Source organism: Nicotiana sylvestris, chromosome 1 (genome assembly GCF_000393655.2).
Source record: "Nicotiana sylvestris chromosome 1, ASM39365v2, whole genome shotgun sequence".
Lineage (NCBI taxonomy): Eukaryota > Viridiplantae > Streptophyta > Magnoliopsida > Solanales > Solanaceae > Nicotiana > Nicotiana sylvestris.
In genome coordinates this window covers 148,732,117-148,759,701 of record NC_091057.1, presented here as the reverse complement: position 1 = coordinate 148,759,701, position 27,585 = coordinate 148,732,117, and the positions used below count along the sequence as shown (strand labels likewise).

At 37.8% G+C, this 27,585-nt stretch overlaps 2 protein-coding genes, 1 long non-coding RNA gene and 1 other non-coding gene across 4 annotated transcripts; all 4 read right to left on the bottom strand.

Annotated features, from left to right (window-relative positions):
* Positions 1 to 1,043: 1,043 nt before the first annotated feature.
* LOC138882008 (small nucleolar RNA R71) lies at positions 1,044 to 1,150 on the bottom strand. The gene has a single exon (XR_011403465.1). It is a non-coding gene; the product is annotated as a small nucleolar RNA R71 (small nucleolar RNA).
* Positions 1,151 to 11,631: 10,481 nt separating this feature from the next.
* On the bottom strand, positions 11,632 to 13,875 carry LOC104229173 (proline-rich receptor-like protein kinase PERK1). The gene is made up of 5 exons (XM_009781757.2): positions 13,476 to 13,875; positions 13,200 to 13,348; positions 12,695 to 12,916; positions 12,309 to 12,458; positions 11,632 to 11,961 (listed from the first exon to the last, which is right to left on the bottom strand). Exons 1-5 carry the CDS (start codon positions 13,873 to 13,875, stop codon positions 11,632 to 11,634), a joined length of 1,251 nt encoding a protein of 416 aa, XP_009780059.2.
* A 1,347-nt stretch (positions 13,876 to 15,222) lies between these two features.
* On the bottom strand, positions 15,223 to 19,088 carry LOC138880459 (uncharacterized). Its single transcript, XR_011403121.1, has 3 exons — positions 19,011 to 19,088; positions 18,775 to 18,893; positions 15,223 to 15,366 (listed from the first exon to the last, which is right to left on the bottom strand). It is a non-coding gene; the product is annotated as an uncharacterized lncRNA (long non-coding RNA).
* Positions 19,089 to 21,441: 2,353 nt separating this feature from the next.
* On the bottom strand, positions 21,442 to 25,691 carry LOC104229171 (uncharacterized). Its single transcript, XM_009781755.2, has 2 exons — positions 25,538 to 25,691; positions 21,442 to 23,747 (listed from the first exon to the last, which is right to left on the bottom strand). Exon 2 carries the CDS (start codon positions 23,644 to 23,646, stop codon positions 21,697 to 21,699), a length of 1,950 nt encoding a protein of 649 aa, XP_009780057.1. The 5' UTR covers positions 23,647 to 23,747; positions 25,538 to 25,691; the 3' UTR covers positions 21,442 to 21,696.
* Positions 25,692 to 27,585: the final 1,894 nt, after the last annotated feature.

Genomic DNA, 27,585 nt, shown 5'->3' with positions numbered 1-27,585 from the left:
GAGATTCACGGTAAAAAGAGTACTCATGGTTGATAGAGATGTGTTGGTAAATCTATATGAAACATAAACAGAAGGGACATCAATAGGGGAAATCACTACCTTAGAACCTTCTCATTATTGTTCACAACTCAAGCTTATTTAGTTTACAACTGTTTATTGACTTTCAATCTTAGTTATTAAATATACCATCAACTGTTATTCATAACGTTTGGGGATGTTGATTCTAAAGAATTTAGTAAGTCCAACGAAAGTAACTGATAGGTTAATTCTCTATGGATTCGACTCCGGGCATAAATACTCAGGTTATATTTGCAACGTCCGCATTGTCCTTTTATAAGGCATAGTTGGGCGTGATCAAATTTTGGCGTCGTTGCCGGGGAATTAACGGTGTTATCAATTACAATTGAAAGAAGTACAAAAATTCTCATTGTAGTCATATTTTCTCTATACCCAATTTTTACATTGAAATTTTAACGTTTGTTGACTTGGTTGCACAGGTGCATGCCTAGAAACTCATCGAGATCTGGTGAAGTATTTGAAGCATTATCAGATCCCGAGAAAGTTTTCAAGGCCTTGAATCAGGCTAATCGAATAAAAAACAACAACCAATAACTGCACAATTCGAAATAGTCATGGGGGATCACGAGGAAAACCCAGCGGTACCAATAGTGCCAGAGGCTGCTCTCTATGACTGGGCATAACCCACAGCTGAAAATCTGTCCACAACCATTATAGTTCCGCAGATACAGGCTGAGTCATTCCAAATTACGAATAACATGTTGCACTTGTTGCAGAATAAGGGACTATTTTTGGGGTCGCAAGTCGAAGAACCTCAGCAGCACTTGAAGAACTTCCTCTCTATATGCAAAACCCAAAGGCAGACCAACGTAACTCCTGAAGCAATCAAGCTGTTATTTTTTTCATTCTCAGTGACAGGAGCTGCCCAGACTTAGCTCAACTCACTTCCCATAAATTCTATAACAATATGGGATGAGTTAGTCAGACAATTCCATAACAAGTTCCACCCACCCAATAAGACTGTTCAACAAATTGATGAAATTTTGAGTTTTAAGCAGAGACCAATGGAGACACTGCATGAAACATGGGAGAGCTTTAAAGGGATGCTGGTTATATGCCCGCACCATGGTATTCCAAATCTGATGTTGGGGCAGCGGTTTTAAATAGGATTGTCAGATAGCGTGAAGAACATTGTTGATGCTTCAGCTGGTGGAGCATTTTTGAGCAAAACATGGAGAGAAGGCCAGAGTCTGCTTGACAAGATGGCACAAAATTCGGGATGGACAACCAGGAATGCACCTATTACTCCAGTGGTTCACTCAGTGCCCTTAGATCCATCTAACTCTATGGCTGAAAATATGGCCACCTTATTGGCACAAATGAGTATACTCACCAAAAGGTGGAAGAGTCAGGGCAGAAGCAGCAGGTACACATCGTAGATACTACCAATGGGGGCTTGTGCGCATCTTGTATTAGTCAGCTAATCGGTAACCAATGGAATGTAGAACATGATCATCACCACTACCCTAAAGACATGAATTATGTATCTAATTATGGAGGCCAGAGACAGGGTGGTCAGAATTGGGGCCAGCAAAATCAGCAATACAGGCCAGTCCATCCACAGTTCAACAATGGAAACATGGGAGGTATGAGACCCCCTAACAATATGGCACCTTACCCAAGGCCACATGGATATAATAATCAGAATAAGTAGCAGGGGTATCACCCTCCTCAGCAGCAGCATGGTGGAAGGCAGGAAGATGGATTTGCTAGACTTGAGGCAATGATGTAGCAGGTTATTGGGTCTAATGCAAAGATTAATGAGAGAGTGGATGCACATGATGCAGCAATCAAGAATATTGAAGTGCAGGTGGGCCAAATTTCTATGTCTCTGAACAATCGTCCTCATGGGATACTACCTGCAGACACCCAGATAAATCCAAAAGATCAAGGCCCAAAGCAGCTGATGGCGGTAAGTCTACGTAATGGCAGAGATCTGGATGTAGAGCAAGAGAGGGCTCGAGAATCTAGACAAGCTGAGGCACTTATACCAGTGCCCATTGAGTTGGATGAGTCAACGAAACTGATGGAGGCGCCAGTCTAGCGTGCCCAGGAAGAAAATAACATCCAGAATGCGACCGAAAAAGAAGCTGAGACAGTCCAGGAACCAGTAGTTGATGTAGCAGATGATAAGGATCAATCCTAGTTGATTGGGAAGAAGAGAACTCCTGCACCTTTCCCTTAGAGTCTGGCTAAGTATCAAAAGGAGGAACAATACAAGAAGTTCTTCGAAATGCTGAAACAAATCCAGGTAAACATACCATTGATTGAAGCTTTGAAGGAGATGCCTGGGTATGCAAAAATGATGAAGGACTTGATGTCCCGAAAGTTTGATTTCCAAGACTTGGCCACAGTTACTCTTACTCAGACATGTAGTGCAGTGGTGACTAGACCAATTGCAGAAAAGCTGTCTGACCCAGGGAGCTTTACAAATCCATGCACTATTGGTAATTTTGCTTTTGCTAAAGCACTGTGTGATCTAGGGGCCAGCATCAATCTTATGCCCCTGGCGATTTATAAGAGGCTGGGCATTGGAAGAGCTAGACCCACCTCTATGTTGTTGCAGCTGGCTGACAGGACAGTGAAACGATCCTCTAGTATACTGGATGATGTGCTAGTTCAGGTAGGGAAATTTGTGTTACCTGTAGATTTTGTGATCTTAGACTGCAGAGTGGATGAAGAGATTCCCATAATTTTGGGAAGACCATTATTGGCCACAGGGAGAGCTCTCATTGATTGTGAAACCAGGGAGCTCAAGATGAGATTGAACGATGAGGAGATAACATTCAATGTGCAGAAATCTATGAGGTGACCAAGTGAATTCGCCAATTGTTCTCTTATTGATGTTGTGGATGTAATCGTGGAGACTGATGATGAGGTGCTAACCATTGAGGACCCCCTTGCTACATGTTTAATGAATTTGGATGAGGTGAATGGAGAGGAACTGGCGGAATGGGTGTTGGCATTAGAGGGTAGAGGGTTTTGGGATAGAACTCTAGAATTTGAGCCCTTACACTTGGAAAATCGAGAGACTCCTCCAGCCAAGCCATCTATCGAAGAACCACCAAAGCTGGAGTTAAAGCCATTGCTCAACCATCTCAGGTATGAATTCCTTGGACCTAACTCCACATTACCTGTTATTATCTCATCTAGTTTGTTAGATGCTCATGCGCAACAACTCTTGTAGGTACTTAAGGAGTGCAAGACTGCCATTGGGTGGACCATGGCAGACATAAAGGGGATCAGCCTCGCCTACTGTATGCACAAAATTCTACTAGAAAAGGGACACAAACCTTCCAGGGAACACCAAAGAAGGCTGAACCCTAACATGAAGGAAGTGGTGAAGAAGGAAGTAATAAAATGGTTAGACGCGGGAATTATCTTCCCAATCTCTGACAGCAGCTGGGTTAGCCCAGTTCAATGTGTACCTAAAAAGGGTGGCATGACGGTAGTTAAGAATGATAACAATTAATTGATCTCTACAAGAACAGTCACGAGCTGGAGAATTTGCATGGATTATAGAAAGCTAAATCTAGCCACCCAGAAAGACCACTTCCCACTTCCCTTCATTGATTAAATGTTAGACATACTGGCAGGGAGGTCACACTTCTATTTTCTGGACGGGTACTCAGGATACAACCAGATTTCCATTGCACCAGAGGACAGAGAGAAGACCTCTTTCACTTGTCCTTATGGCACTTATGCCTTTCGGAGGATGCCCTTTGGCCTATGCAACGCACCCGCCACATTCCAACGATGCATGATAGCCATATTCACTGACATGGTAGAGGACATAATGGAGGTGTTCATGGATGACTTCTCAGTGGTGGGGAATTCATTTGATGAGTGCCTGATAAATCTGACGCGTGTGCTGAAACGGTGTATCGAGACTAACCTGTTTCTGAACTGGGAGAAGTGCCACTTCATGATACAAAAAGGCATAGTCTTGGGGCACCGGGTGTCAAGCAAAGGAATTGAGGTAGATCGTGCTAAAGTGGATGTAATAGCAAAGCTACCTCCTCCAACTTCAATCAAAGCAATCAGAATCTTCCTTGGGCATGCCGGTTTCTACCGGAGATTCATAAAAGACTTCTCAAAAATTGCCAACCCTCTCTGTAAGTTGTTAGAAAAAGATCACCCTTTCTTATTTTCTGATAATTGCAGGGTAGCATTCGAGGAGCTGAAAAAGAGACTGGTCATAGCACCTATCATTGTTGCCCCCAATTGGGAGCAGCCATTCGAACTCATGTGTGATGCCAGTGACTACGCAGTGGGGGCAGTACTAGGACAGCGGAAGGACAAGCTAATGCATTCAATCTACTATGCTAGTAGAACGCTAAGTGGAGCCCAGCTGAACTATACTGTGACTGAGAAGGAGATGTTGGTTGTGGTGTTTGCTTTCGACAAGTTCAGATCATATCTGATTGGTTCTAAGGTAATTGTATACGCTGATCATGCAGCTCTCAGGTACTTGATTGAGAAGAAGGAGTCTAAGCAGCACCTGATTCATTGGGTGTTGCTGCTGCAAGAATTCGACCTTGAAATTCACGACCATAAGGGCATAGAGAACCAAGTCGCTGATCATCTATCACGACTAGAGGGAGCTGAAAATGCAGTTGAGGTTGAAGATATTCTAGAAACCTTTCCAGACGAGCAGTTGCTCGCTACTAATCTTGAGAAAGTGCCATGGTATGCAGATTTTGCAAATTACTTGGCCTGCGGTATAGTTCCCTATGACCTTTCATCTGTACAAAAGAAAAAGTTTTATCGTGACTGTCGCATGTATTATTAGGATGAGCCTTACTTGTTTAGAATTTGTGTTGACAATATGATCCGGAGGTGTGTCCCCGAGATAGAACAATCTTTTGTTTTGCAGGCTTGTCACGCATCGGCTTATGGAGGACATTTTGGAAGGGTCAGGACAGCTGCGAAAGTGCTTGAGGCCGGATTCTTTTGGCCAACAGTGTTTAAAGATACACACCAATGGGTGAAGGGCTGCAATGAATGTCAGCGGACCGGGAACATTTCCCGTCGCCATGAGATGCCCATGAACCCAATTCAAGAGGTGGAAGCGTTTGATGTCTGGGGGATTAACTTCATGGGTCCCTTCGTCAGCTCCTATGGCAAGTACATACTTGTTGTTGTGGATTACGTGTCCAAATGGGTAGAAGCTGCAGCGTTGCCCACTAATGATGCAAGAGTGGTGGTGGGATTTTTGAAGAAGGACATATTCACCAGATTTGGGACACCAAGAGAAATTATAAGTGACGAAGACACTCACTTCTGTAATACAGCTTTCGAGAAGTTGCTTGCAAAGAATGATGTACGCCACAAGGTGGCTACCCCTTATCACCCGCAAACTAGTGGGCAGGTTGAAGTGTCCAACAGAGAGATAAAGAGTGTACTAACCAAGACTGTGAACGCTACAAGAACTGATTGGGCGAAAAAGTTAGATGATGCACTTTGGGCCTATAGAACTGCTTTTAAAACACCGATTGGTATGTCACCATATAAGTTGGTGTTCGGGAAGGCCTGCCATTTGCTAGTGGAACTTGAACATAGAGCGTGGTGGGCATTGAAATAGCTGAATCTAGACATCGAGGCTGCGGGCATAACGAGGATCACAGAATTGCATGAGCTCGACGAGTTTAGACATCTTGCTTTTGAGAGCACAAGGTTGTACAAGGAAAGAATGAAGAGGTTGCACGACAAGAACATTGTGGAGCAAAATTTCAATCCTGGAGATATGGTGTTGCTTTATAACTCACAATTAAGGCTATTTCCGGGTAAACTCAGGTCACGATGGTCTGGACCATTTAGAGTGGTTGTGATTTTCCCTTCAGGTGCTGTCGAGATTGCCACAGAGAAAGACTCTCATACATTTAGAGTCAATGGGCAGAGATTGAAACTATATGTGGGCATGAACGAACAAAAGGAAGTGTCTGAGCTACACATGACTGAACCAAAGAGGTCGAGCGAGACTTAAATGCACTCATCTGCGTCGTGTCGCGACGTTAAATTAGGCGCTGCATGGGAGGCAACCCACGAATGTGTTGTAAGTGTAATGCATAACTTCATAAATAAATAAAAAAGTAAAAAAAAGTAGCAGGAACACGCCCAGACCGCGGTCCCAGTGTAATCGCGGTCGGACCGCGGTCAAGGCCCTGTTCTAAAAGAAGTCTACCACGGTCCCAGCGTAACCGCGGTCGGACCGCGTTCAAATACCCCCTCTGAAAGAGGTCTACCGCGGTCCCAGCGTAACCGCGGTAGGACCGCGGCAGCCCAGCGCGGGCCAGGTAAGTGCAGATTTACATATATATATATATATATTTTCCTTTTTCCCCCCTTTTAATAAACCTAACCCCCCACTATTCCCCCGAACCCTTCTTTTCTTCAAACCACCCACATCCCCCATCCCATTCTCTCTTCTCTTCTCTCTTTCACACCATCTCCCATCCTTCAAACCCCCATTGTTGCCCCTTCTTTCTTCTCCATCTCTCTCTTTCCACAACCTATCCCTTCCATTCCTTCTCAAGGTAAGCTTCTCTATTCTTTTCTCTTTCTTTTACATAACTTAGTGTAGTGTTTTAGTGTAATTTTTTTTTCTTTCTTTCTTTCCTTTCCTTTTATCCATTATTTGCTTCTTTTGGCCATGATTGATGTTTAAATGGTTGGATTTTCATTGTGCTGAACTTGGGGGCGATTTTTAGAAGGTTTTGAGGCCTAAGCAAATTTGTTAGGGTGAAGCTTGGTAGAGGGGTCTAAATGGCCGAAAATTGGGGGGTGTTGTAAAATTTTGGACCACTTTGTGCCCTTCTTAGTTTGTGGTGGTGGTAGCATTTGACATGATTCACTTGTGGGAGATTATGTGGGGTATTATATGGCAGAATTGTAGAATTAATAGTGGTATGAGGGCAATAGTGGAGGTTGTCAACTTTGGGCACCTTACTAATTGGGTATATTGGCATTGTTTGACAAAAGGAAACTGTTTGGTACCATCGGGTGGCGAAGTTTGAGTACCCATCCGACTGGCACATGTTAGGATGCATCTGATTGTTACCCTGAATTGTCTGCAGGTAATATGGCCCGAAAAAGGCGAAAGAGCTCGGCAAGCACTTCCCAAAGGCCAACATATGATGCCACCAGGTTCCAGTCGCAGGAGGCCGAGGACGCGTTTCATGCTAAGGCCACCAAAAGCTTTATCCCTGAGATTCTTATTGACAGGGATGCCCTCCGTATGGAAAAAGCAGACATGTATGAGGAAATCAGACGGAGGGAGATGGAGTTCTTGTTTGATGAACCTGAGACGACAAACCCGATGATAGTCCGGGAGTTCTATGCGAACTGCCGGGAAAATTTGTGCCGGTCTGTGATTGTGCGGGGCAGGGTGGTGGATGCCTCAATTCTGAAGATTCGCCAGGTCTTGCAGCTGCCCCAGTTCACTGGTGACATTGATCATTACCACGACGTCCAAGGGGTCACTTGGGACACCATGATTGCGACAATCTGCGTAGGGGGTCGACCAATCTGGCTACAGGAAAACATTACCCTTCACTCCAAGTCATTCACACATGAGGCTAAGTGCTGGTTCACCATTATTTGCAGCCGGTTATTGCTCACGGGCAACACGACAGATGTGAACCACTTACGGGCTTTATTGGTATGGTGCTTCGTCACTATGAAAGACTTTGATGTGGAGAGAATTATTGGAGATGAAATGATCCTTCGGTCACCTCTGCTATCTAAGGAGTTTTACTTCCCCTCACTTGTGATGAGGTTGTGTCTGCTGGATGGTGTCCCCACCAATCCTACAGATGGAGCTTTGCCCACAAAAGCGGCATTCAGAGCTTCAAAGATCACAGTGGGCAGAGATGCACCCACAACCATTGAGCTTGATGATGAGGATGATGCCCCAGCACCCATGGCACTATCCAGGAGATCCTATGATGGAGCCGGATCCTCTCGACGACCCCATACTGGGGCAGGGTTCTCTAGATCACAGTCCAGCCGACCCATGTTGCATTCTTTGGAGGAAGAGGTGGCAGATCTTCGCTCCTCGGTGGATGGCCTGCATGTGCGTATAGATGCCATGTCCCAACGGCATGCCAAGTCTGAGAGCCAGATGATAGCTTGGTTCCGTGCTTTGGGGAGGGCTTTTCATGTGGATCCCAGCACCGTCTCCGACTCCGAGTGACGCTCAGGGAAGTCTTCTTACCCTTCTGCACTTTATTTGTGTTATGACATGGGGACATGCCATATTCTTTTTGTGTGGGGTGGGAGACTTGCTTTAGTGGTGTATTGTTAGTGTACATATACATTGATTGTAAAATAAATAAATGTAGGAGACTCTTCTTGAGGACGGACCACTTGGACAATACTCTTGAGGGAAGTAGTCCATTCAGATTTTTTTCTTTTTAGGTAGTGTAGTAATTCCTCCTTGGTTTTTCTTTTGACCACGGTTCTTTTCCAAGGGCTTTTCTTGAACCGGGTTAGGTAGATTTTTCTTTAATAATTTTAGGACCCTTAGGACTCTATTGGACCAAGATGGGTGAAGGCAAGAATGCAACCCGTAATGTACACACCTGCAAATAACTAAAACGAACTTGAGGGTGCGACGTCTAGGCTCGTTTGTAGACTCGTAATTTTATGCCTTAATTCTGCACACCTTGTCTTTCTTGAACGCTCACGTGAGTGTGTTGACAAACTAATTCGGAATGAGTTACATGCCAAGTGTGTGTGAGATAATACTTGTATTCTGTGCTTGCATGCGATACCTAGAACTTGCCCTGTGTGTTTGCAAAACGAAATAGAAGTTGTTTGGTCTTAGAGATGATTGAGGCATTTCCTTGTGTAGCATGTATAATTATGAATCCACATGTACGTATTGCCATAGTTAACCCCTTCGAGCCTGAAGCCTGTTCTTTGATAACCTTACAACAACCTACATCCTTGTGTTTGAATAGTTTGACTATTTGAACATGTACCTCCTAGAAGCACTTGAATCGTTAAAGAGCATATAAAAGTCAAAGTGTGGGGTAGTAATGGAGTGGGAAAAGGAAAATCAGAAAAATACTTGAATGGTGCAATGGCTATGAAAAAAAAAAGGCTAGTTGCACCTAAAGAAAAGTAGGGGTAGCCTATGAAACAAGTGTGGAAAAATGATTGGGTTGAACAGGGAAATTGGAATAAAGGGAACGATTGTATTAAAAGTGCTTAGGGAGGTTAGTCACTATATCCAAATATATCATACCCGTCCCTTAGCCTACATTATAACCAAATAAAGACCTCTTGATCTTGGACTGAACAACTCGATTAGTAGAGTATTACACTAAGGGCAAGCTTATGGTGTATCTGTGTGGCATTTGAATGTTCTTTGCTGAGAGTGAGTGGATTCGTTCTATCTATAGTTCCTTGTTGCTTGATTTTATGTGTGGAACTTCTCTCAGAAATGTTATGTGAGGGCATGTGACTCAGGAACAAAAAGCAAGTTTTCACCTCTGTTTAGAGTAACTAGAGTAAGCACGAGTATGGCATGGCATTAGAGTCTTCATCTGAGGTGTGGTTGTTGCACTGCTTAGGTTATTCTTTCATAATGGCGGGTGTGACATAAACTGGGTAATGCATCGAACGATTAGGCCTAGAAGTGTAGTTCAACTTGCTCGAGGACGAGCAAAGATTTAAGTGTGGGGTATTGATAATAGGTGAATTGGACTATAATTAGGCCCTAAAGAACCACCTTCTTGTATAGTTTTTGTGGTAAAAAGTGATAACAAAATGCTCTAATTAGTTCTTTTCATGTTTTGCAGGCTATATACAATAAAAGAAGTCTATAGAGTATTTTTGGGATCAATCACGGAGAAAAAGAGGCCAATTGTACAATATCCGCTAAGTGCACCACGCGAAGGCAGCAAAACCAGAACTGGAGATGGACTGCCGCGGTCCCGGCGTAACCGCGGTCGGACCACGGCAGAAGGCTGTTGCAGATTCTGAGAGGCTAGTTGGCCGCGGTCCTGGCGTAACTGTGGTAGGACCGCGATATGAAGCGAAAAATTGAGGGACTGAAGTGCAAAACACGAGATTTTTAGCCCAAAACCCTATATTAAACAATAGAACTCTTCCAAGGGAGGCAAGGGAATGTTTTAGAAAATACTTTGGATGAGAAACAAGTGTGAGAGATCACCCAAAACATCATATTTTCTTCTTCTCTTTATTTTTCTTGCAATTTTGATCATGAATATTTTCATAGTTTATTTACCCATTGTCATGAGTAGCTAAATCCTTTGTCTAGGGTTTTGATGGAACCTATTGAAGGATGAACTTCTTGATTATGTTAATATAGTTTGCCAGTTTAATCTCTATTTGTTCAACTACGTGTTTGTTGTAGTTAATTGACAGGATCCTCAATTAGTTGTGCCTATTTAGTATGCATAACTTGGGAGAGAGTGCATATTTAGGTAATTGTTGAACAACATCACTCCCAAAGTATAAGAGGGATCTATAACTGCGGGTTTAAAGGTGTGATTAGGGATAACGAAGTCTTGGGTGCAATCTAAAGTGAACTGTAATAAACAAAGCCAGCTAGCCTGTCTCGGGAGAGCGCGTCTAGTAAATTATCGTGATTACTCGAGAGAGATTCACAGTAAAAAGAGTACTCATGGTTGATAGAGATGTGTTGGTAAATCTATATGAAACATAAACAGAAGGGATTCCATCAATAGGGGAAATCACTACCTTAGAACCTTCTCATTATTGTTCATAACTTAAGCTTATTTAGTTTACAACTGTTTATTGACTTTCAATCTTAGTTATTAAATATACCATCAACTGTTATTCACAATGTTTGGGGAAGTTGATTCTAAAGAATTTAGTAAGTCCAACGAAATGAACTGATAGGTTAATTCTCTGTGGATTCGACTCCGGGCATAAATACTCAGGTTATATTTGCAACGTCCGCATTGTCTTTTTATAAGGCATAGTTGGGCGTGATCAACCCCTTATAAGTAGCAAGAGATAGAGAGCAAGGGGGAACTAGATTTTTCTGAGAAAAAATACATTGTAAAAGTTGACTTAAGAGAATATACAAAAGTTGTCTTGTTCACTGATTATATTATTCACGCACACATTGTTCAATCTTTATTCATAAGATCCAAAGATTCCTTATCCATCTTCACTTCTCACTTTCCGCATCGCTGGCAGAAGAAGGGAATATTCCAATCATACAATAATTGGGTGGTAGATCCTTTCTTATTACACTTATTGCCATTATATACATTTACTACATATTCATGTTATCATATTCATTATCAATCATTGAGTATTAAATCTATTATTTAATGCTCTTACGCACTATTTATCTCGCAAGTATCATATTATATTTAATTTAGAATTTATTAAGTTCAACTAAAACTCGCCCTTTAATTCATCATTAATTGGTTTAAGTAAAAAGATTAACACTTTTTTGCTCAAACAGGTGTCACTTAAGCAGATAACTTAATCAGAAAATAATAGTAAGTAAATAACTTTACACATGTAACAAAACACATCAAAACAAAGTTAATGAATCATCTCTTCATAAAGTAGTTTCCCTTTGTTTGGAGATGGTCCTTTATGTTTGAGATGAATCTTCTTTCTTTCATATCCTTCTTGAGTATTGGATGATGAAGGACTCCAACTTTTTGATGAAGATGTTCTGTAAGTTGAACATGAAGATGTTGCTTCTGTTCCAAGGATTTTATCATCTTCTTTACCTTTGACATCCTCTTGTTTACTGTAGTTACTATTATTATTGTCACCTATATTAACATATGAACTCGATTCTATCGGGTTGAAATCTATAGAATTATCAGTACTTCCTTCCATTATATGGCCCAAAGTTTTAGCTACCTGCATTAACAAAATATATCGATCAGTAAGTTAAGAAACTACAATACCAACAAAAAAAATGAGTCAACAGTGCGGGAAAAACCATAAAGTAAAGAGTGTCATATATGATGGACGAAGGGAGTACCTTACAAACAACAACATACCACATGTAATCCCACAAGGGGTCCGGGGAGGGTAGTGTGTCGGGATACTCAAATTAAATGACGGGATTTTAAGATCATATTAATGAAGATTATAATAGTTTAAGAAAAAAGAATGATGGATCTACTAATCATATCTTATAGAATCAGAAAAATTCAAGAGAAAAATAAGTCTCATTTTAGTCTGACGCTACAAGCAAAACTTACCCATTCCATAGTATGCCTCTTATTAGGATCCTTTTTGAGACATTTTTCTGCTATTTCAACCATCCAAAATAGCTGATGGAAATCATGGGAATCCCCAATCCTCTTGTCCACTAGACGAGGATAATTTCTTTGCTCCAAAAGAGGCATTGCCTGCACTTAAAAGGGATGTTCTATTATGTAATACATTTTACATTTTCGTAACTAAATGACTTTGGGGATTTTCATTTCACACCTAGCTACTTTATATATTCCTTGTAATTTTGCTTAATAGAAACAGAAGGAGAAAAGAGTAAATACTTCTCTCACGAGCTATACAGTATCATTTTTCAGAACGAAACAAGCACGCGTTATATGGTAAAATGTAAGAGACGGTCTTTTAAATTTACCCATTCAACAAGACTTTTATCTTCAGGATGATTATTTGTGGTCTTCAGCCCAGTGATCAGCTGCAGTAGGACAACCCCAAAAGCATAAACATCTGTTTTAGTTGAGAACTTCCCATTTGCTGCATATTCTGGTGCCATATATCCAAGAGTGCCAACCACATCGTTACCAGAAGAATTTTGTGATTCATCATACCCAGCTTTTGCAAGTCCAAAATCTCCTAGCTACGTGATCGATGTTATATAGTTAGATAAAAATATATGTCTAGTTAACACCTAAGCTAAATGAATGTCAATTATCTATGCATTTTATGATCATGTCCATTTTAATCGCTCCACATTTCACAGAGCGTTTCACCTTAATTTACTTGAACCAAACTAAGGTTATAACTAAGCTTACTAATTAGTGCATCTTACATAATCATGAATAGCAGCGTATGTTAACATTCTGAGGTAACATAGTATTTGTTAATATACTATGGATATAATTAATCCATGGAAAACATACCAGTGATTCATGATCATGTGTGATGAGGATGTTATTAGGTCTGATATCTCTGTGGATGATGTTATGTTTGTGAAGATATTCTAATCCTCTGGCAGCACCCAAAGCTATTTTCATCCTCCTCTCCCAATTGCGAGGCATTCTTATATCTCCTGCAAAGTATAAAACAATTATGTGTCAGCATATATAGATGTTCCAACTTGGACGGATTAGGTGTATTAGTGGGTCATTCGATCCTCCGAGTTTTACTATTCTGATACTAATGCATTATCAATTTACCTGACAAGAATTGGTCTAGTGAACCATTGCAAACATACTCATAGACAAGCAACTTTTGGTTTCCTTCAGAGCAAGACCCTAACAACATTACCAAATTTGGATGCCGAGCCTTGCTAAGAACCTCAACTTCACACTTGAATTCTTTATCTCCTTGAAGGCTCATACCATTGTGCTGCTTTACAGCAACTCTTTGCCCATTCTTTAAAACTCCTCTATAAACAGAACCAAATCCACCTTTCGATAGAAAGTTCTCATTGGAAAACCATTCTGTTGCTTTTTCAAGCTCCATATAACTGAAGTCTTTATGCCATCCCATCTTTGGCCTTTTGTTCCCACAAATTGAACATTCAGGTGTTTTGAATATTGCACCACAAAAATATTGATCAATAATCATCTCCATTTTTTCTTTGTCAATAGTTTGATGCTTTTCGGTTTGGTTGTTGGAGATGTGGGAAAGTGACTTTTCAGTTATTTTTGCTTTCTGTTGAGAAGAACTTGAGGAACTACTAGGATTTTCCAAGCTTGAACTTGAATTTACTAGGTCACTTGCTGAAGATTTTTTTACCAAGTTTTCACAAAACTCTGAGGAGGGCTTTCCTAGAATACTGCTTGCTTGTTCTTTGCTTGAGGTTGTCACACGAGAAATAACTTCCGAGTCTACAATTCATCAATAAAGAAATGGTGTTAGAGCACCGTTAAACATAAGTAAAAATGTATTGACAGGAGAATATATTACTTTGATATAAATTTCAGTTATATAGAGGTAATTATACATATTACTTACCTTGCTGAGGAGAAGTAAGTTCATCTGATGAGTCATCGTCGCCTGGAATCATTTCATCATAAGAAAATTTATTTATGGTAAGGGAGACATCAGTGTTCTCCATTAATATTAGTGACCCTCTTACATCTTCTATGGAGTTGTCACTTTTCAATTTTGATATTCCACATGATAGCTTCTCCATAAAGTACCTCTTCTCCTTTTTCATTTCCCTACAAACATTAAATACCAAGTTATAAGATCTAAAGTTAGTTAAAAAAGAAAGAAATCCTCAAAGCAATAATGTTTTATCCTATGAGCTTCACGTAGGTTCAAGCAGTGGTGAAACAAAAATTTCGTCAAAGGGATTCAAACAAATGGGATTTTGTGTCTATAGGATTCAACAATTTATACATATACAAACATTAGAAAAACTACCTATATGCCTAGTACAATTTTTCGATGAAGATGATTTAGTTGAACCACTTTGGCAAGCGTGGCTCCGCCACTAGGTTCAAACTGACGATACCTTAACCAGTAACCCAACAATACAGATAGTAATACTCCTTCCGCCATTTACACAACCCTTTTTTCTATTTTCGGACGTTTTAAAATATTTGACTCATTTTGATAGATACTATTAGTTTGTACAACTTCTTCAGTAAGTTCAATCATTCAAGATTTAACTATTCAAATTCTACTTTGCTGTTGTTTCTCATCAAACTAACTTTTCAATTATTACTTTATATTCCATTCTACTCCCACTAACACTTGCATTAGAGTAAACTGCCTACATAACACCTAAGAATGTGGCCCTACTCCGGACCTTGCGTGAACGCGAGATGCTTTGTGCACCGTTCTGCTCAATTCAATTACAGGTGTAGTCAAACAGAGTTATACAAAACGGGATATAGGAGTAATAAATATCAAATTTTGTAAAACTCTAAATGGTAGTACTAATTAGAATCGTGCATTTCAGCTACCTAATTTGGGTTTCGGTGAATTTTGTAAACTTCCTGATGTTATCACTAACCTATCTAGAATGATCCAAGTTGCGTCCAACCTCTTGATTGCAATCACAGCTACCACCTTTCGTGAATTTCCAGCTTGAACTTCTATGTGAAACTTCACCTGCAACACCAAAAATATTCAAAGAATTAAGATCCCAATTTTCCACACTTGAAATTATTTTGAGACTATCAATTCCAAGACTTAAGATTCTATGTGTGAAACTTTCTTAATTTACTTCTTCGTAGGTACAATTTCCTGTGCAGAAATTTTGGCTTCCATTGATCAGAGACAAAATGCTTTCTCTTCTTTTCCCACCATTAAAACAGATTGGTTTTGTCAAGAAGATGTATAGCTTTCCATTCGACTCGATAGTCTGTGTACGAAATTCTTTCACTGGGTAAGAGTGAAGAAGCTCTACAGGGAAAAATGTTTAAATATGTCAATGTATTATCCCGCAATTGCTCAATTTAGTTCTTTCTTACATTTTTTTTGTCCATTCATATTGTCGAACAAATTGATCCAAATTCACCCATTAATTTTTTTTTACAGTTTATTGGTATTTAGTTAGTTATTGATCACGTAGCTCAATGGCTACTATGTTACCCTTAAGTAAAAATATCATAACTTTTCGTAAGGATATTTAGATGACAAACGGTTTAATTAATTAAGGTGTCATAATTTTCTTCTTAACGACAAAAAAAATTTTGGACCAAAAGCTTAACAGAAGACAAAAATTATTTATTTTCAATAATAAAAGAGCATAACTATGATTATGGTTAGTTTTATGTCTGCATTCACCTCATATTTTCATTTACAAATCCTAAGTAATAAAAGAGCGAATGGAAAATGGACAATGAAAAGTATGGACTATTCTTACAATAGTAATCATTTGCCGTATGACCTTTTAGGCGACTCTTTAAGTTATACATCCATAATAGGCTAACTTCCGCCCTTAAGAGTAGTTGGATGGATTCTTTTTTTTTTTTCATTTGTAGAAATGACACCAGATAGCCATTTTAAAGGACTTCTATTTAAAAATTAGACAGTGCGTCCTGAATTTTAATTTTTCAGTTTAATTTTTAAGACAAAAATGTCTTGAATTGTCCTGATTGAGACTTTTAGTTTAAAATTTTAGGACAAAATAAATACTGTCTAATCTCTAAATAGCATCCCTTAAAATGACTATCTATGCACATGTCCCATTTTTTTTTTTTTGCAAACAAATTGAGCTCATTGGGCTAATGAGATCGGAATTTAGATAAGGCTGAGCACATATAGAGACACTTAAAGTTGACACAATTTTTCATTTAGACACCTAAATTTAAGGGTGTTCGTATTAAGCACTTGCACTACGTGAAAGTTGTTCCAGTAAGGCTCTTCTTGCTGAGTTGGCACATAGAGTGAGTTTAACCCACTATTAGCGCGTGAGGAGCCCAAAAAACATATTTATTTTATGAGTTTTTTACATTGTCAGTTACTTCTTTTATAATATTTAAATAAAGATCATTACTTTTGTTTTATTCCAAAAGAGCACATTCATTTACAATTACAGCATTTTCCCGAAATCATGTACGTTTAGTACTCTTCAAAATTTTAAACATAGTCCACAATTTAAGGAATTAATTTTGAACCATATTAATCTCTCCATATTTCTCTCCCATCATTATTCTATACTTACTATCTTTATGAAAGTTCCCACTTTTAGAATCCCCTTTTTCATTATTGTATCAAACACAGTCTTAGTAAATTCATATTTTTATTCCATGTTTGAAGGTGTATATATACATATAATTTTTTACAATGTAATTTTAAATATATACATATGTAATGAATATATTATGTATATTTGCCTATACCGAACATGTTTATGTCTATTTAACATATAATTTTGCATGCACAACGTATAAACAAATATACATATTCAATATATGTATTATGTATATTTAGTGTATAATTACATATACTTGATGAGATCAATATATAGTTTAAGTATATTTGACATTTGAAATATATACTCCGTATATGTGATATAGTTTAAATTTATATTTGATGTACATTATGTACAAACAATAACATATATGTGTATAAATATACTATATTGAAACACACATTTACTATGGAAATAATTTAAAGTTTACAAATTCATAAAATACTTATAATATTTCACTCATATAATTATATTTTTATTACTATATGTGAAAATAACAATTAAAAAAATTAAAATAAGTGATACTTTCCTTTGGAGGATTCGTACATATATGCCTTTTGGTTTGTGGCATTAATGTTAGAAAAGAGATGTGTGTTGAAGGTAATTAAATGGGTTGTATAATCTTATCAAACATTTTGGTAGAGATGAGTATTAATATGACTAATTTTCGGTAATTAATAGGGCTGATTTTGGGTCCTTTGTTTAATTAGAATCTGTTCAAGGAAACTTGATTTTTGGTCCCGCATTATATGTTTTGGTCAGGACTTTAATTAATTAGGTGCTAGTTTGTTAATTACTAATTCCTGCTAGGAATCTGAAATTTTTTCTTGAATATTGGCTAATTTCTTCTTCTTTTTTCTCTCCACCATAAACTTCCACCGTTGCCTCTCCCACTTCCAATGATGTTGTGCCTCCACTATCGAGTTAGCTCGAAAGTTTGAACCAACAATCATCCCAGTTGATTGAACCCGAAGTGAGACCGTATTCTTCATTTGAAATCGAATCACCATTAATGGGTTTTTAAGAAAGCTTGAAGGTTTCAAAAGAGGTTACTTGATTTGATGAAAATTTGAGAAATTAATATTGGGGTTGTCTTTGGATCTTCGTGGGGAATCTTTAGCTGAAGTTATAACAAATTTGGAGGAGTTTCTCTTGAAATTTTGGATTAGAATCGTGGCTGGAACAAGAACACAGATGAAGATAGTGAAAAACACCAAGAACACTAATTTCCAGAATAATGTTTTCTTTTTTTGTTAATAATTTGTCCTTTTCTGATTGGGTGTAAATTAAGGATTTTTTTTTCTATTTGATAATGTTACTTTTATTTTGTTTACTAAATAGATTTTAAAATAGTTTTTTATTTTACACGCAAAATGATATATGTCCTTTCTTTTATTCTTCATGTACCCCATCAGCAGCAAGTACATTGCAAACACTTTATAAGTATGGTCAATTGTCAAAGAAGTGCCTAATTAGAACAAGTTCTGAATAGCATAAATGCTTAATAGGAATATCCTCAAGTTTAAATATCTAAATAACAAATTGTGCCAACTTTAAATGTCTCTATATGTATTCAACCTTTGGATGGATAATGGCTTAAAAAGGGCCATTCGAGCAAATGCCCCCTTACAAGAGTGACTAAAATATGGAGTACATAATTGCCTATCCTACATCAGTAAGGTAAGATCTTGTTGTCCTTATTCGTATTTTTTCTTTTGAATATTAATAAACGTGTAGAGGTCCATGCTAAATTCCGTACTTGGGTGGATGGATTAATTAAAGAAATATGAAGTGACTAGTGAAAGTTTTAAGAGACTAACCTTTTGAACTTCACATTGTTTCAACAGCATTAGCATCTCCAAGCTCTTATTATACTCCTCCATCCTTTTAACTAGTTCTTCTTCCACCAGTTTATGGTCTACTCTATTCCGTTGACCCACTACAAAATAAACAAGTTGAAACTAATGAGATACTATAACATATTTTTGTATTTAACCAAAAAAATAATAATTTTGTACTACATAATTAGTTCTAACAGAAAGTATAGAAGACTTACGAAGTTTTACAGTGACCAAGAAAGCTGACGAAGTAGTTGAGTTGTTAAATTGGTGAACAACTCCAAGTAATATGAGCTCATCTCCAGCCTTCAGACATAAATTATGAAGTACCCCTCTAATGGCAGCCCAGTTTACCTCTTTTGATGTATCATGGACCACCACCACTCTCTTGCTTCCCATGAAAAAAATTCCTTTTCTTTCAAAAATATTTTCACGGAAATTATAAGGCGAATGGTTGCAATGTGGATGGTTTATTCGGGGCTGATATCTCCAAAAAAAAAATACGATCTAAGGTAAAATTCTGCTCGTGAGCTTAACGGTATAAACTTGTTGTCTAAATGTGAGACCAACTAGTTAAATAGTCAGCCATAAAGGAAAAGGAAAATAGATTGCTGGTATAAGGAAGTTGTAGATTGGTAATTCCAATGCTAAGCTGTACGAAAGAAAACACAAGAGCTGATGTAGTAGTTCTGATCATTACAAGGTATCAAATTTGTTGCAAGTGAATTGTTTATTTTTATGGAAAGATTCATTTCCATGCGGTGATAAAGACTTGGGCTGTTATAATTTATTATGCTACTTATAGGGGGTTTATTATCTCTAGTTTTGTAATATAAAAGTATTGATATCGTCTTTTGTAAAATCAAAAGTTTTCATTAGCTTTTCGCTTGTATATTATGGCGTAATTTTTTATTATTTTTTTAAAAAAGAATACTGTATTCAAAATTATTTATTATTTATTATGCTAAAAATATTTTTCTTGAGAAACGCAATTTTCATATATGAAGCCAAGTTCATCTTGTCTATCGGAAACAACCTCTCTGCCTTTCAGGGTAGGGGTAAAGTTTGCGTACACATATCCTCCCAGATCTATTCACTGGGTTTGGGTTTGTTGTTTTTGTTGAAGCCGAGTCATGTATAATTTCCAGCAGTACTACTCTCTATTCCAGTAGGGACATTGACAGATTTCTATAAAATAAGGAGCCGATGAATTCCATACCTTGCATTTGAAGATATAGAATCTCTAACGTAGGCAGATTCCTGTTATTGTCGTTTATTTTTAGAGTTTGGACAAGTTAGACCTACATATCAGTTGACTTCCCACATATTCTCTCCTTTGGGACGCATCGCATACATGCCGAGTACAAATACAATGGTAATGAAAATTCATTGCAGTGAAAAGACATAAAAGGTGTTTGGCTAAGTTTATAAGCACATTTTGACTTATCTACGCGTTTGATAAATAACTAAAGTGTTTATAAGTCAAGTGCGTATAAGCTAAAATCAGCCATAAAGTTGGTCAACCCCAACTTATGGCTTTTCAGTTTATAAGCTCTTTTAGTTTGACCATGACTTTAACTAGTTTATCCTTAATGATATTTTTTAGTTCACAAAATATATTTCTCAAATAAATTTTCTAACTTTATCTTCATTCCATATTAAATCAGCGCTTGTACCCAAACGCGTAACTACTTATTTATTAAATCAGCTCCAACACTTAAAAGTGCTTTTCAGCACCTAATGCTTAACAGCTATTTCAAATCAACTAATCCAAACGGGCTTATAGATCATCGAGTTTGTTTTCTCTAGAAGTTCACTGTTCTTTGGAATGAAGAGGACTAGAGGGGTGACCGATCCCAATGGATAATTTGGGAGCAAAAATGAAAATAGAAGCTATGGAGAAAATCGATCACATAAAAGGGGCTTATTGTCCTGAAATCAAGTGATGATCCAAAATTAGTTGGCCAAGTATTCTCTGCTTCAGAGACTAGGAAAGACTCTATTGGCCAAGTCTCGTGTTTTTCTTTTGAAGAAGGAAGAGCTTTTGGAGAGAAAATTAAAAGAATAAGGATGAGCAACAGGCTCTGTTAGAAATGGAAAACTTACCAGAAAACTTGAGGGATTTCTCTGTTAAGTGAAATATTAGGACGGTGGTAATTAAAGTTCAGGACCGGGATGACTTGGCCAAAACTCTATTAATATTTAAGGACACAGGCACGAATGAAGTAGAAATTAACCTGATACAATCAAAAAGAGAAAACGCAAAGCTTAACATCAAGGTTTTTGTCCTTAAAATAGGCCATTTCCCCCTTGAATCCATCATAAAGTGGAGTCCACTTCTGTAGAAAGAGATATTTCATTTCTGCATCTACTCAACAAGTTCCATGGGACTCATTTTTACTCCTTTTCATCACAATTTTTCATCACAATGATGTGGCTCGAGCCCACAATGGGTCATTCCAAAGCAGTTACCAAACACGCCCAGATTTATAAAAGCCCCCAAAGCAGTTACCAAACACGCCCAGATTTATAAAAGCCCCCATGCAGGGTCAAAGAAACTCAACTCAAATTGGGGGGGGGGGGGACGAAAACAAGCAATTATTTTATGAAGGAAAGAGAGAATCTAAATTACGAGGCCAACAATCAAAATAAATATAAAGATGCACAACTTTAGGTATCATCGGTATTTCCCAATAAATATTAATGTATTCCAGTATAGTAACTTCACAATGCCGTACTGATAGTAAGATATGTAAATGCTACTGCTTAATGACAAAAATGGCCGCGAAAGTGGATTGGGGTATGTTGTCACATTTCACATGTGAGCTTGTTGCGGCTGCTCCTGAACAATAAAAAGATAGAAATCGGAAAAACTAGACTCAGAAGTTTCAACCACCACTAACCTCACACTGCACCTTTCTTGTTCCTGAAGTTCTCTTTGAGTAATGCAAACTTCTTTTTACACTGGTTCATGGTCTTCCCAGGGACTGCAGTTGCAACTCGTTCCCACCGCTGGCTGGTTTCCTTGGGGAAGGTTTTCAGAGCTTGAACTAAAGCTTTTTCTTGAACAGCAGACCATATGTCTGAATCGGAGCTCGAGGAAACCCCGTTGGCAGCAGGTTCATCCTCAGTGTTCTGGCTGTATGTGTTTTGACTGGGGGACTCCTGAGAATCAGCCTTAGCACTTTCACTTTCAGGCTTGCTACTGTTTTCTACCCCCTCTACTTCTGCTCTTGTGGAAAGAGGAGATGCAATAGTCGGTGCGGGCTTTCTCTTCTCGAGAAAGGAGTCAAAGGCTTTAGCAGAGTCAGGCTTCTGGAGCAGAACTGTTTTTGTAGCCTTCAGGATCTCTTCAACTGTCCTTCCGGTACCAATATACTCGGAAATAACTTCCCATCTTCGAGATGTTCCTTTAGGATATTTCAGCATTCCCTTTCTCAAAAGATCAATTTCTTCCTTGCTCCAAGGTTTCTCCCTTTTCTCACTGCTCATCAGAGGAACTTGTCTTTTACCCTCCAGAGAACCATTTTGATGTGACTTAATCTTTTCGCACTTATTCTCATATTTTGAGTTGTGGTCATGCCCAAGTGCCTCCCTGAGAAGTTCAGCTATCATAAGCTCATCCTTTCCATCAGCATTGTCACACAAGTTCCTCAGTTGCTCAATGTCAAGTGACATACATAGACCTTCTACATCATCATCAGCTAGCCCAAGCAAATGCTGGGACAAAACAGGAGCTGCAAGGGTTCTTAAACGGCTCCGCTCTTTTCGCAACAATTTCTTTTCTTTCTCCTTCAACTTCTTCTGCTGCAAAGCAACTTCGGCAGCTCTTTTTCCCTCCTCCTCCTTCTTACGCTTTTCCTCTTCAGCAATCCTAGCTGCTTCTTCCTCCTGTAATTTCTTTGCCAGTAGTTTAGCTTCCTTCTTTTTCTGCTTCTCTGCTTTCTCTGCTTCTTTTCTTCCCAGGATTCTAGGGTCTCTCTTATAGGCATTGTCAACAAGTGTGCGTACCCTAGCTATTTCTTCTTTTCTAGCCTTCTCTGACAGTTTCGCATTCTGCCTCTCCATCCACCTCTTATGATCACGAGATTCAGCTTGTTCAAGGTCAAACTCATCAGCATGTGGGAACTCTCTCCAGCTTTTGAAGCTGTACCAGAAATTATAAAAGCTATCCACTTCTTTAATTGGAGTATTCTCATCACCCAATGAAGGGACAGGTTGGGTGACAGACCAACGTCCATTCCTCAAAAATGCAGGTCCAAAGACCTTAAAAAAATCTTGTGGAGCACATTCAGTTGGAATTTCATCATCAAATTCATCTGTGGAATCATAAATCCTTCTTCTAACAGGGTCAATAAGAACCTCATATGCTTCCTGAATAGCTTTGAAGTGGTTTTCTATTTCCTCCTTCTTAGCTTGTTTAGCAGCTTCAGTTTCCTCGGCTAGAAGAAGAGAAGCCAGCTTGTCAGGATGATGCCTCAATGCAGCATCACGATAGCTCTTCCTTATCTGATCCTCAGAAGCAAGATATCTTAAATGGCTCAACCCTAACAATGCATAATGATCTTGTACCTTTTCCCCAGTTGAAGATTTCTTTTTACCCTTAGAGCTGTATGATTCTGATGAATATGTAAATGACTGTTCCTTTTCAGTAGGAACATCTTCTTTACTGTCTTTGGAGTCTTCTTTCTCAACATGCCCACTCAGTCTAAGAGCAGCAGAGTGAAAAGCAAGCCCAGCAGGCTCATATTTGAGAGCTTTAATAGGAAAGCAGTTTGAGGAAATATAGATTGGTTCACCATTTATAAGCTCTTCTGAGTATGAAATAAGACGGATGCTACTCCTGGAAGCCATAGAGAAAGTTTAGCCCTCAAGTTTAGAAGATGAATATGAACACATCTACCAACTACTACACTTGGGGCAGGAGATGAGAGCAGCCTTTTACAGTCTCCAACCTGCAATAATGAGGAAAAATAATTATGACACATCAAATAATAAGTCAACGACAATGTGGAGACTGGGAATAATAGTCAGTGATCATCACAAAATAAGTGCATGTCTTACTGCATGCAGCAGCTTGAAAAAATACTAAGAAAAGAATACTTTATGGCTATACCAGGTATTTGGCATTCAGGCTTAGTTGGGTTGTTACATACATTAGATGCATGAGTCTTTTTTTTCTTCTGGTTAAAACTTGTATGGGTCCGCAGTTGTGACATTTACAAAGGGTCAACCTCCAATTTTTTACTTACTACTGGCCTCTATTTACACAACATTATATGCTTGTGTGGATAGCTACTGAAAGGTTGTTGGCTGTCCGTGTAGGCATAAGTCTGATATTTAAAGAACATCCAGTTGTAAAAAGCTCCTAATTTGTCTAGTAGTATTGAATTGAAATGACCATAAATAGAACAAAAAGACACAGGATGGCATTCAGGTGTAGTTGGTTGATATATTTCATGAAAGTGTTAAGGCACAAAAACAAAGTGGAGTCAGATTAGTACAACATCTTCAGAGGCAAAAAGTTGGAATATGAAAATAGAGGAGATGCTTGCATCAGGGTAGGCTGCCTGCATCACACCCTTTGGGACAAGGTCGTTCCCCAAACCTGCGGGGTGCATGAGGTCTGCCTTTTTTTAAGAAAGTAGAGGGGACCATGTTGCTTTGATATCTTGATATACTTTATCACAGTTTGAAAGCAGCAAGAAAATAAAATGATTATAACGACCACCACTTTCCATCAAAAAACAATCTGGGCAATCAAAAACTTATCACATGTCAAATGATTCAAGACTGCCAAAATCACACAGCTTTCCTTAAAAAATACGTTTCAAAACCTGAGTTGAATAGGTTCCAAAAATTTGGTCTGGAACATAATTGCATGTATCGAAACTGAAGCTTATAATTAACTCCAAGGAAAATATGAAAACGTCAATCTTTCTCCATGGAAAAATGCAGCTGATAAAGCTATTGAAACTATAGAGCATCAATAAATCATTTTGCCAAGCTACAATCAAAAGAATTCATCATAATACTTAATCCATGACCTTGATCATATCCTCAGATACATGCAAAGTAACTATGTACATTCGGTACCAATGAAATCAGCTTTCCTTATATAAACACACACAATTACTTCGTCCAAACAGTGTCGATAAATCCATTCCACTTTCTTAAAAAATATACAACATTACTCTCGACCCCAAAATCATAGACATCAATTTAACAGATATTTTGGTCTAAAAGCGGACATGTACCAATCCATTTGGAAACAAAATTAGAAATTCAGAAACTTCCCGAGCAGTACTATGAGTAACCTTTTCTCCAAAGTCTTAGTCAAAATTTTCTTCATATTAATAAAATGAGAATAACACATAAACATACATAGACACAGGTATAAGTTTCAGGAATAAGCTAACAAAATAGAACCAAAAAAATCAGCATTTAAACATTTGATTCCCTTTTCATAACAAGGCGACCAAATAGGGAGGAAAAACACCAACACAGACGCAAATAGAAGAAATTACAAGTATCTATTAAACAGGAACCAAAATCAGCAGTTTTAAAAAGGTAAAAATATAAAATAAAAATAACGTTGTATAGATTCGAGAGAAGCTATATTGAGCACATCGCATTACATCGTTTCTTCTCTGTTCAAAATAAGCGCATAACTTTAGAAATGATAAAAAGCAAAAGCAAAAGCAAAAAAAAAAAAAAAAAAAAAAAACAGAGGGACGGATATTACCTTTTCTGATAATCTAATTTTGATGCCGATCTTAAAAATAGGTTAAGTTGTGTGTTAGTGGAGAGAGAAGAGAAAGTGGAAGAAGGAGGAGGGCGGAGGAGCTAGGGTTTAGTTTGCGGAGCTCAGCTGCCTCAACCAGCTGAAGAGAAAAAGGAAGATGCATGTGATGGATTGCTGAGATTTATACCTAATTGTGTCTGCGGAAAAAGTCTATGGGCTGGGTTAGTAAGAACCTAGACATCTATACCGTGGGCCTGGACCAGTAAAAAGTGTAGAGATGGGCTCTATCAATTCCTACAAGTGATTTGAATACGGTCATATTTTTTTGAGAAATTTTCATAAAATCCTATTTTTTGAGAAAATCTCACTTTGTACCTATTAATCCTAAACTATTTACTCTTTAATGCTCGGGCCCAACTATTTACTACTCCTACCCATAGGGTCCAAACTATTTACCCATTTTTTCCCTAAAACATGTTATTTCTGAATTCATTATACCCATTAAAGGGTAAACATGTTACCCCAATTCATATCAAAATTATTTCCGTTTCATCCATAAAAGGCTGAATTCATTGTACCTATCCAGTTCAATTTTTTTCTTATAACAGATGCATAAGTGTTTATACATAAAAAAATGGTGAAGTGGGTATTAATCACAAAGACGAATCAGCCCTTAGAAATCTGATCATCCATTCAGCTGTGAAACCCCTTCCCCAACTCATGTTTTTCTTTGTCACTTTCTTGTTTTTTTTCCTCAATTTAAATCCACCATTGAAGGACCTTGAAACTTAAAACTCATAACTTGATTTGTTTGAGTTTTTAATTGTTTTGATCTGATCCTGTGTGGGTTTGTTTGGAAAGTTGATTGGAGGTTGTAGCTAAACTTTAGTCAATTTTGTGGAAAATTTGTAGTATATTTTAGAAATTTGGGTTGAAATATAGTTGAACCAGAGAAGAAGACGAATTTGTATTGTATACCCAAATAGTATACAAATATACCATTTTAGTATTCAATTCATTCCAACTATATATCCTATTAGTATAGCTATATACTATATTGGTATCATATGCTAGTTGAATCATTTTTTGGTTGTATTAGCTGTATTTAATTGGTATAATATTTGATTTTCTTTTAATAATAGTAATATAGTACAATATCTTGAAATACCTTATTATATTAATATGTGGTACACTATTTGTTTATTTTTCTCTTTATGCATGTGTGTTATGTAATAGTAGTATAGTCATATAGTTGCCGGAATTAACTAGTAAAACTGTATACCATATTGGTATAGTTATATGCCATATTGGTATCATATGATAGTTGAACATTGTTTTGGTTGTTTTAGCTGCATTTTAAGTGAATTCTATTATGAAATTATTTATATGAACAAGAGTTGCAATGCTGGAATTTTTGTGTGCCGATGGACATAAATTATGTGTATTATGTAATAGTTTTTATAGTTATAGGCAATTGTTGGAACGACCCCATACAACTATATACCCTCTTAGTATACGAAATGAGCAAGTTGTTTTGCGAATATTTAGCTTGAAATACGAGAATATAATTTTCTCATACTTTTATTGCTTCCTTTAATGTTTTGGTACAGTAGTATAGTCGCAAATAGTTGTAGCAATATTCTAGAGAAATCATATGTTGTGTTGATATACATATATACCATATTGGTATCACATGGTACTAGAAGTCTTTTTTTCTACTTATACTTTTGTTGCATTTTTTAATATTTTATTATCATTTTTATTCTAACTAGTATATATGGAGATTTGGTTGTCGGAGATTATATTTTCTTGCTCTATAACTGGTTGTATTACTGCTAATGGTAGAGTGTGTACTGATATTTATAGGGAAGGAGATCAAGGTTTGCATGGCAATTACGTGTTGATTCTTAGAATCTAATTATGTAATTTATGGTGCTCCGCAACAATCAATCTGATATTCAATGAATTAGATCAAGTGACAACTGATATTATTTCAGTTTAATAATTGAATTTAAAAAATGAGAAAGAAAAAAAACAAAAGGTATATT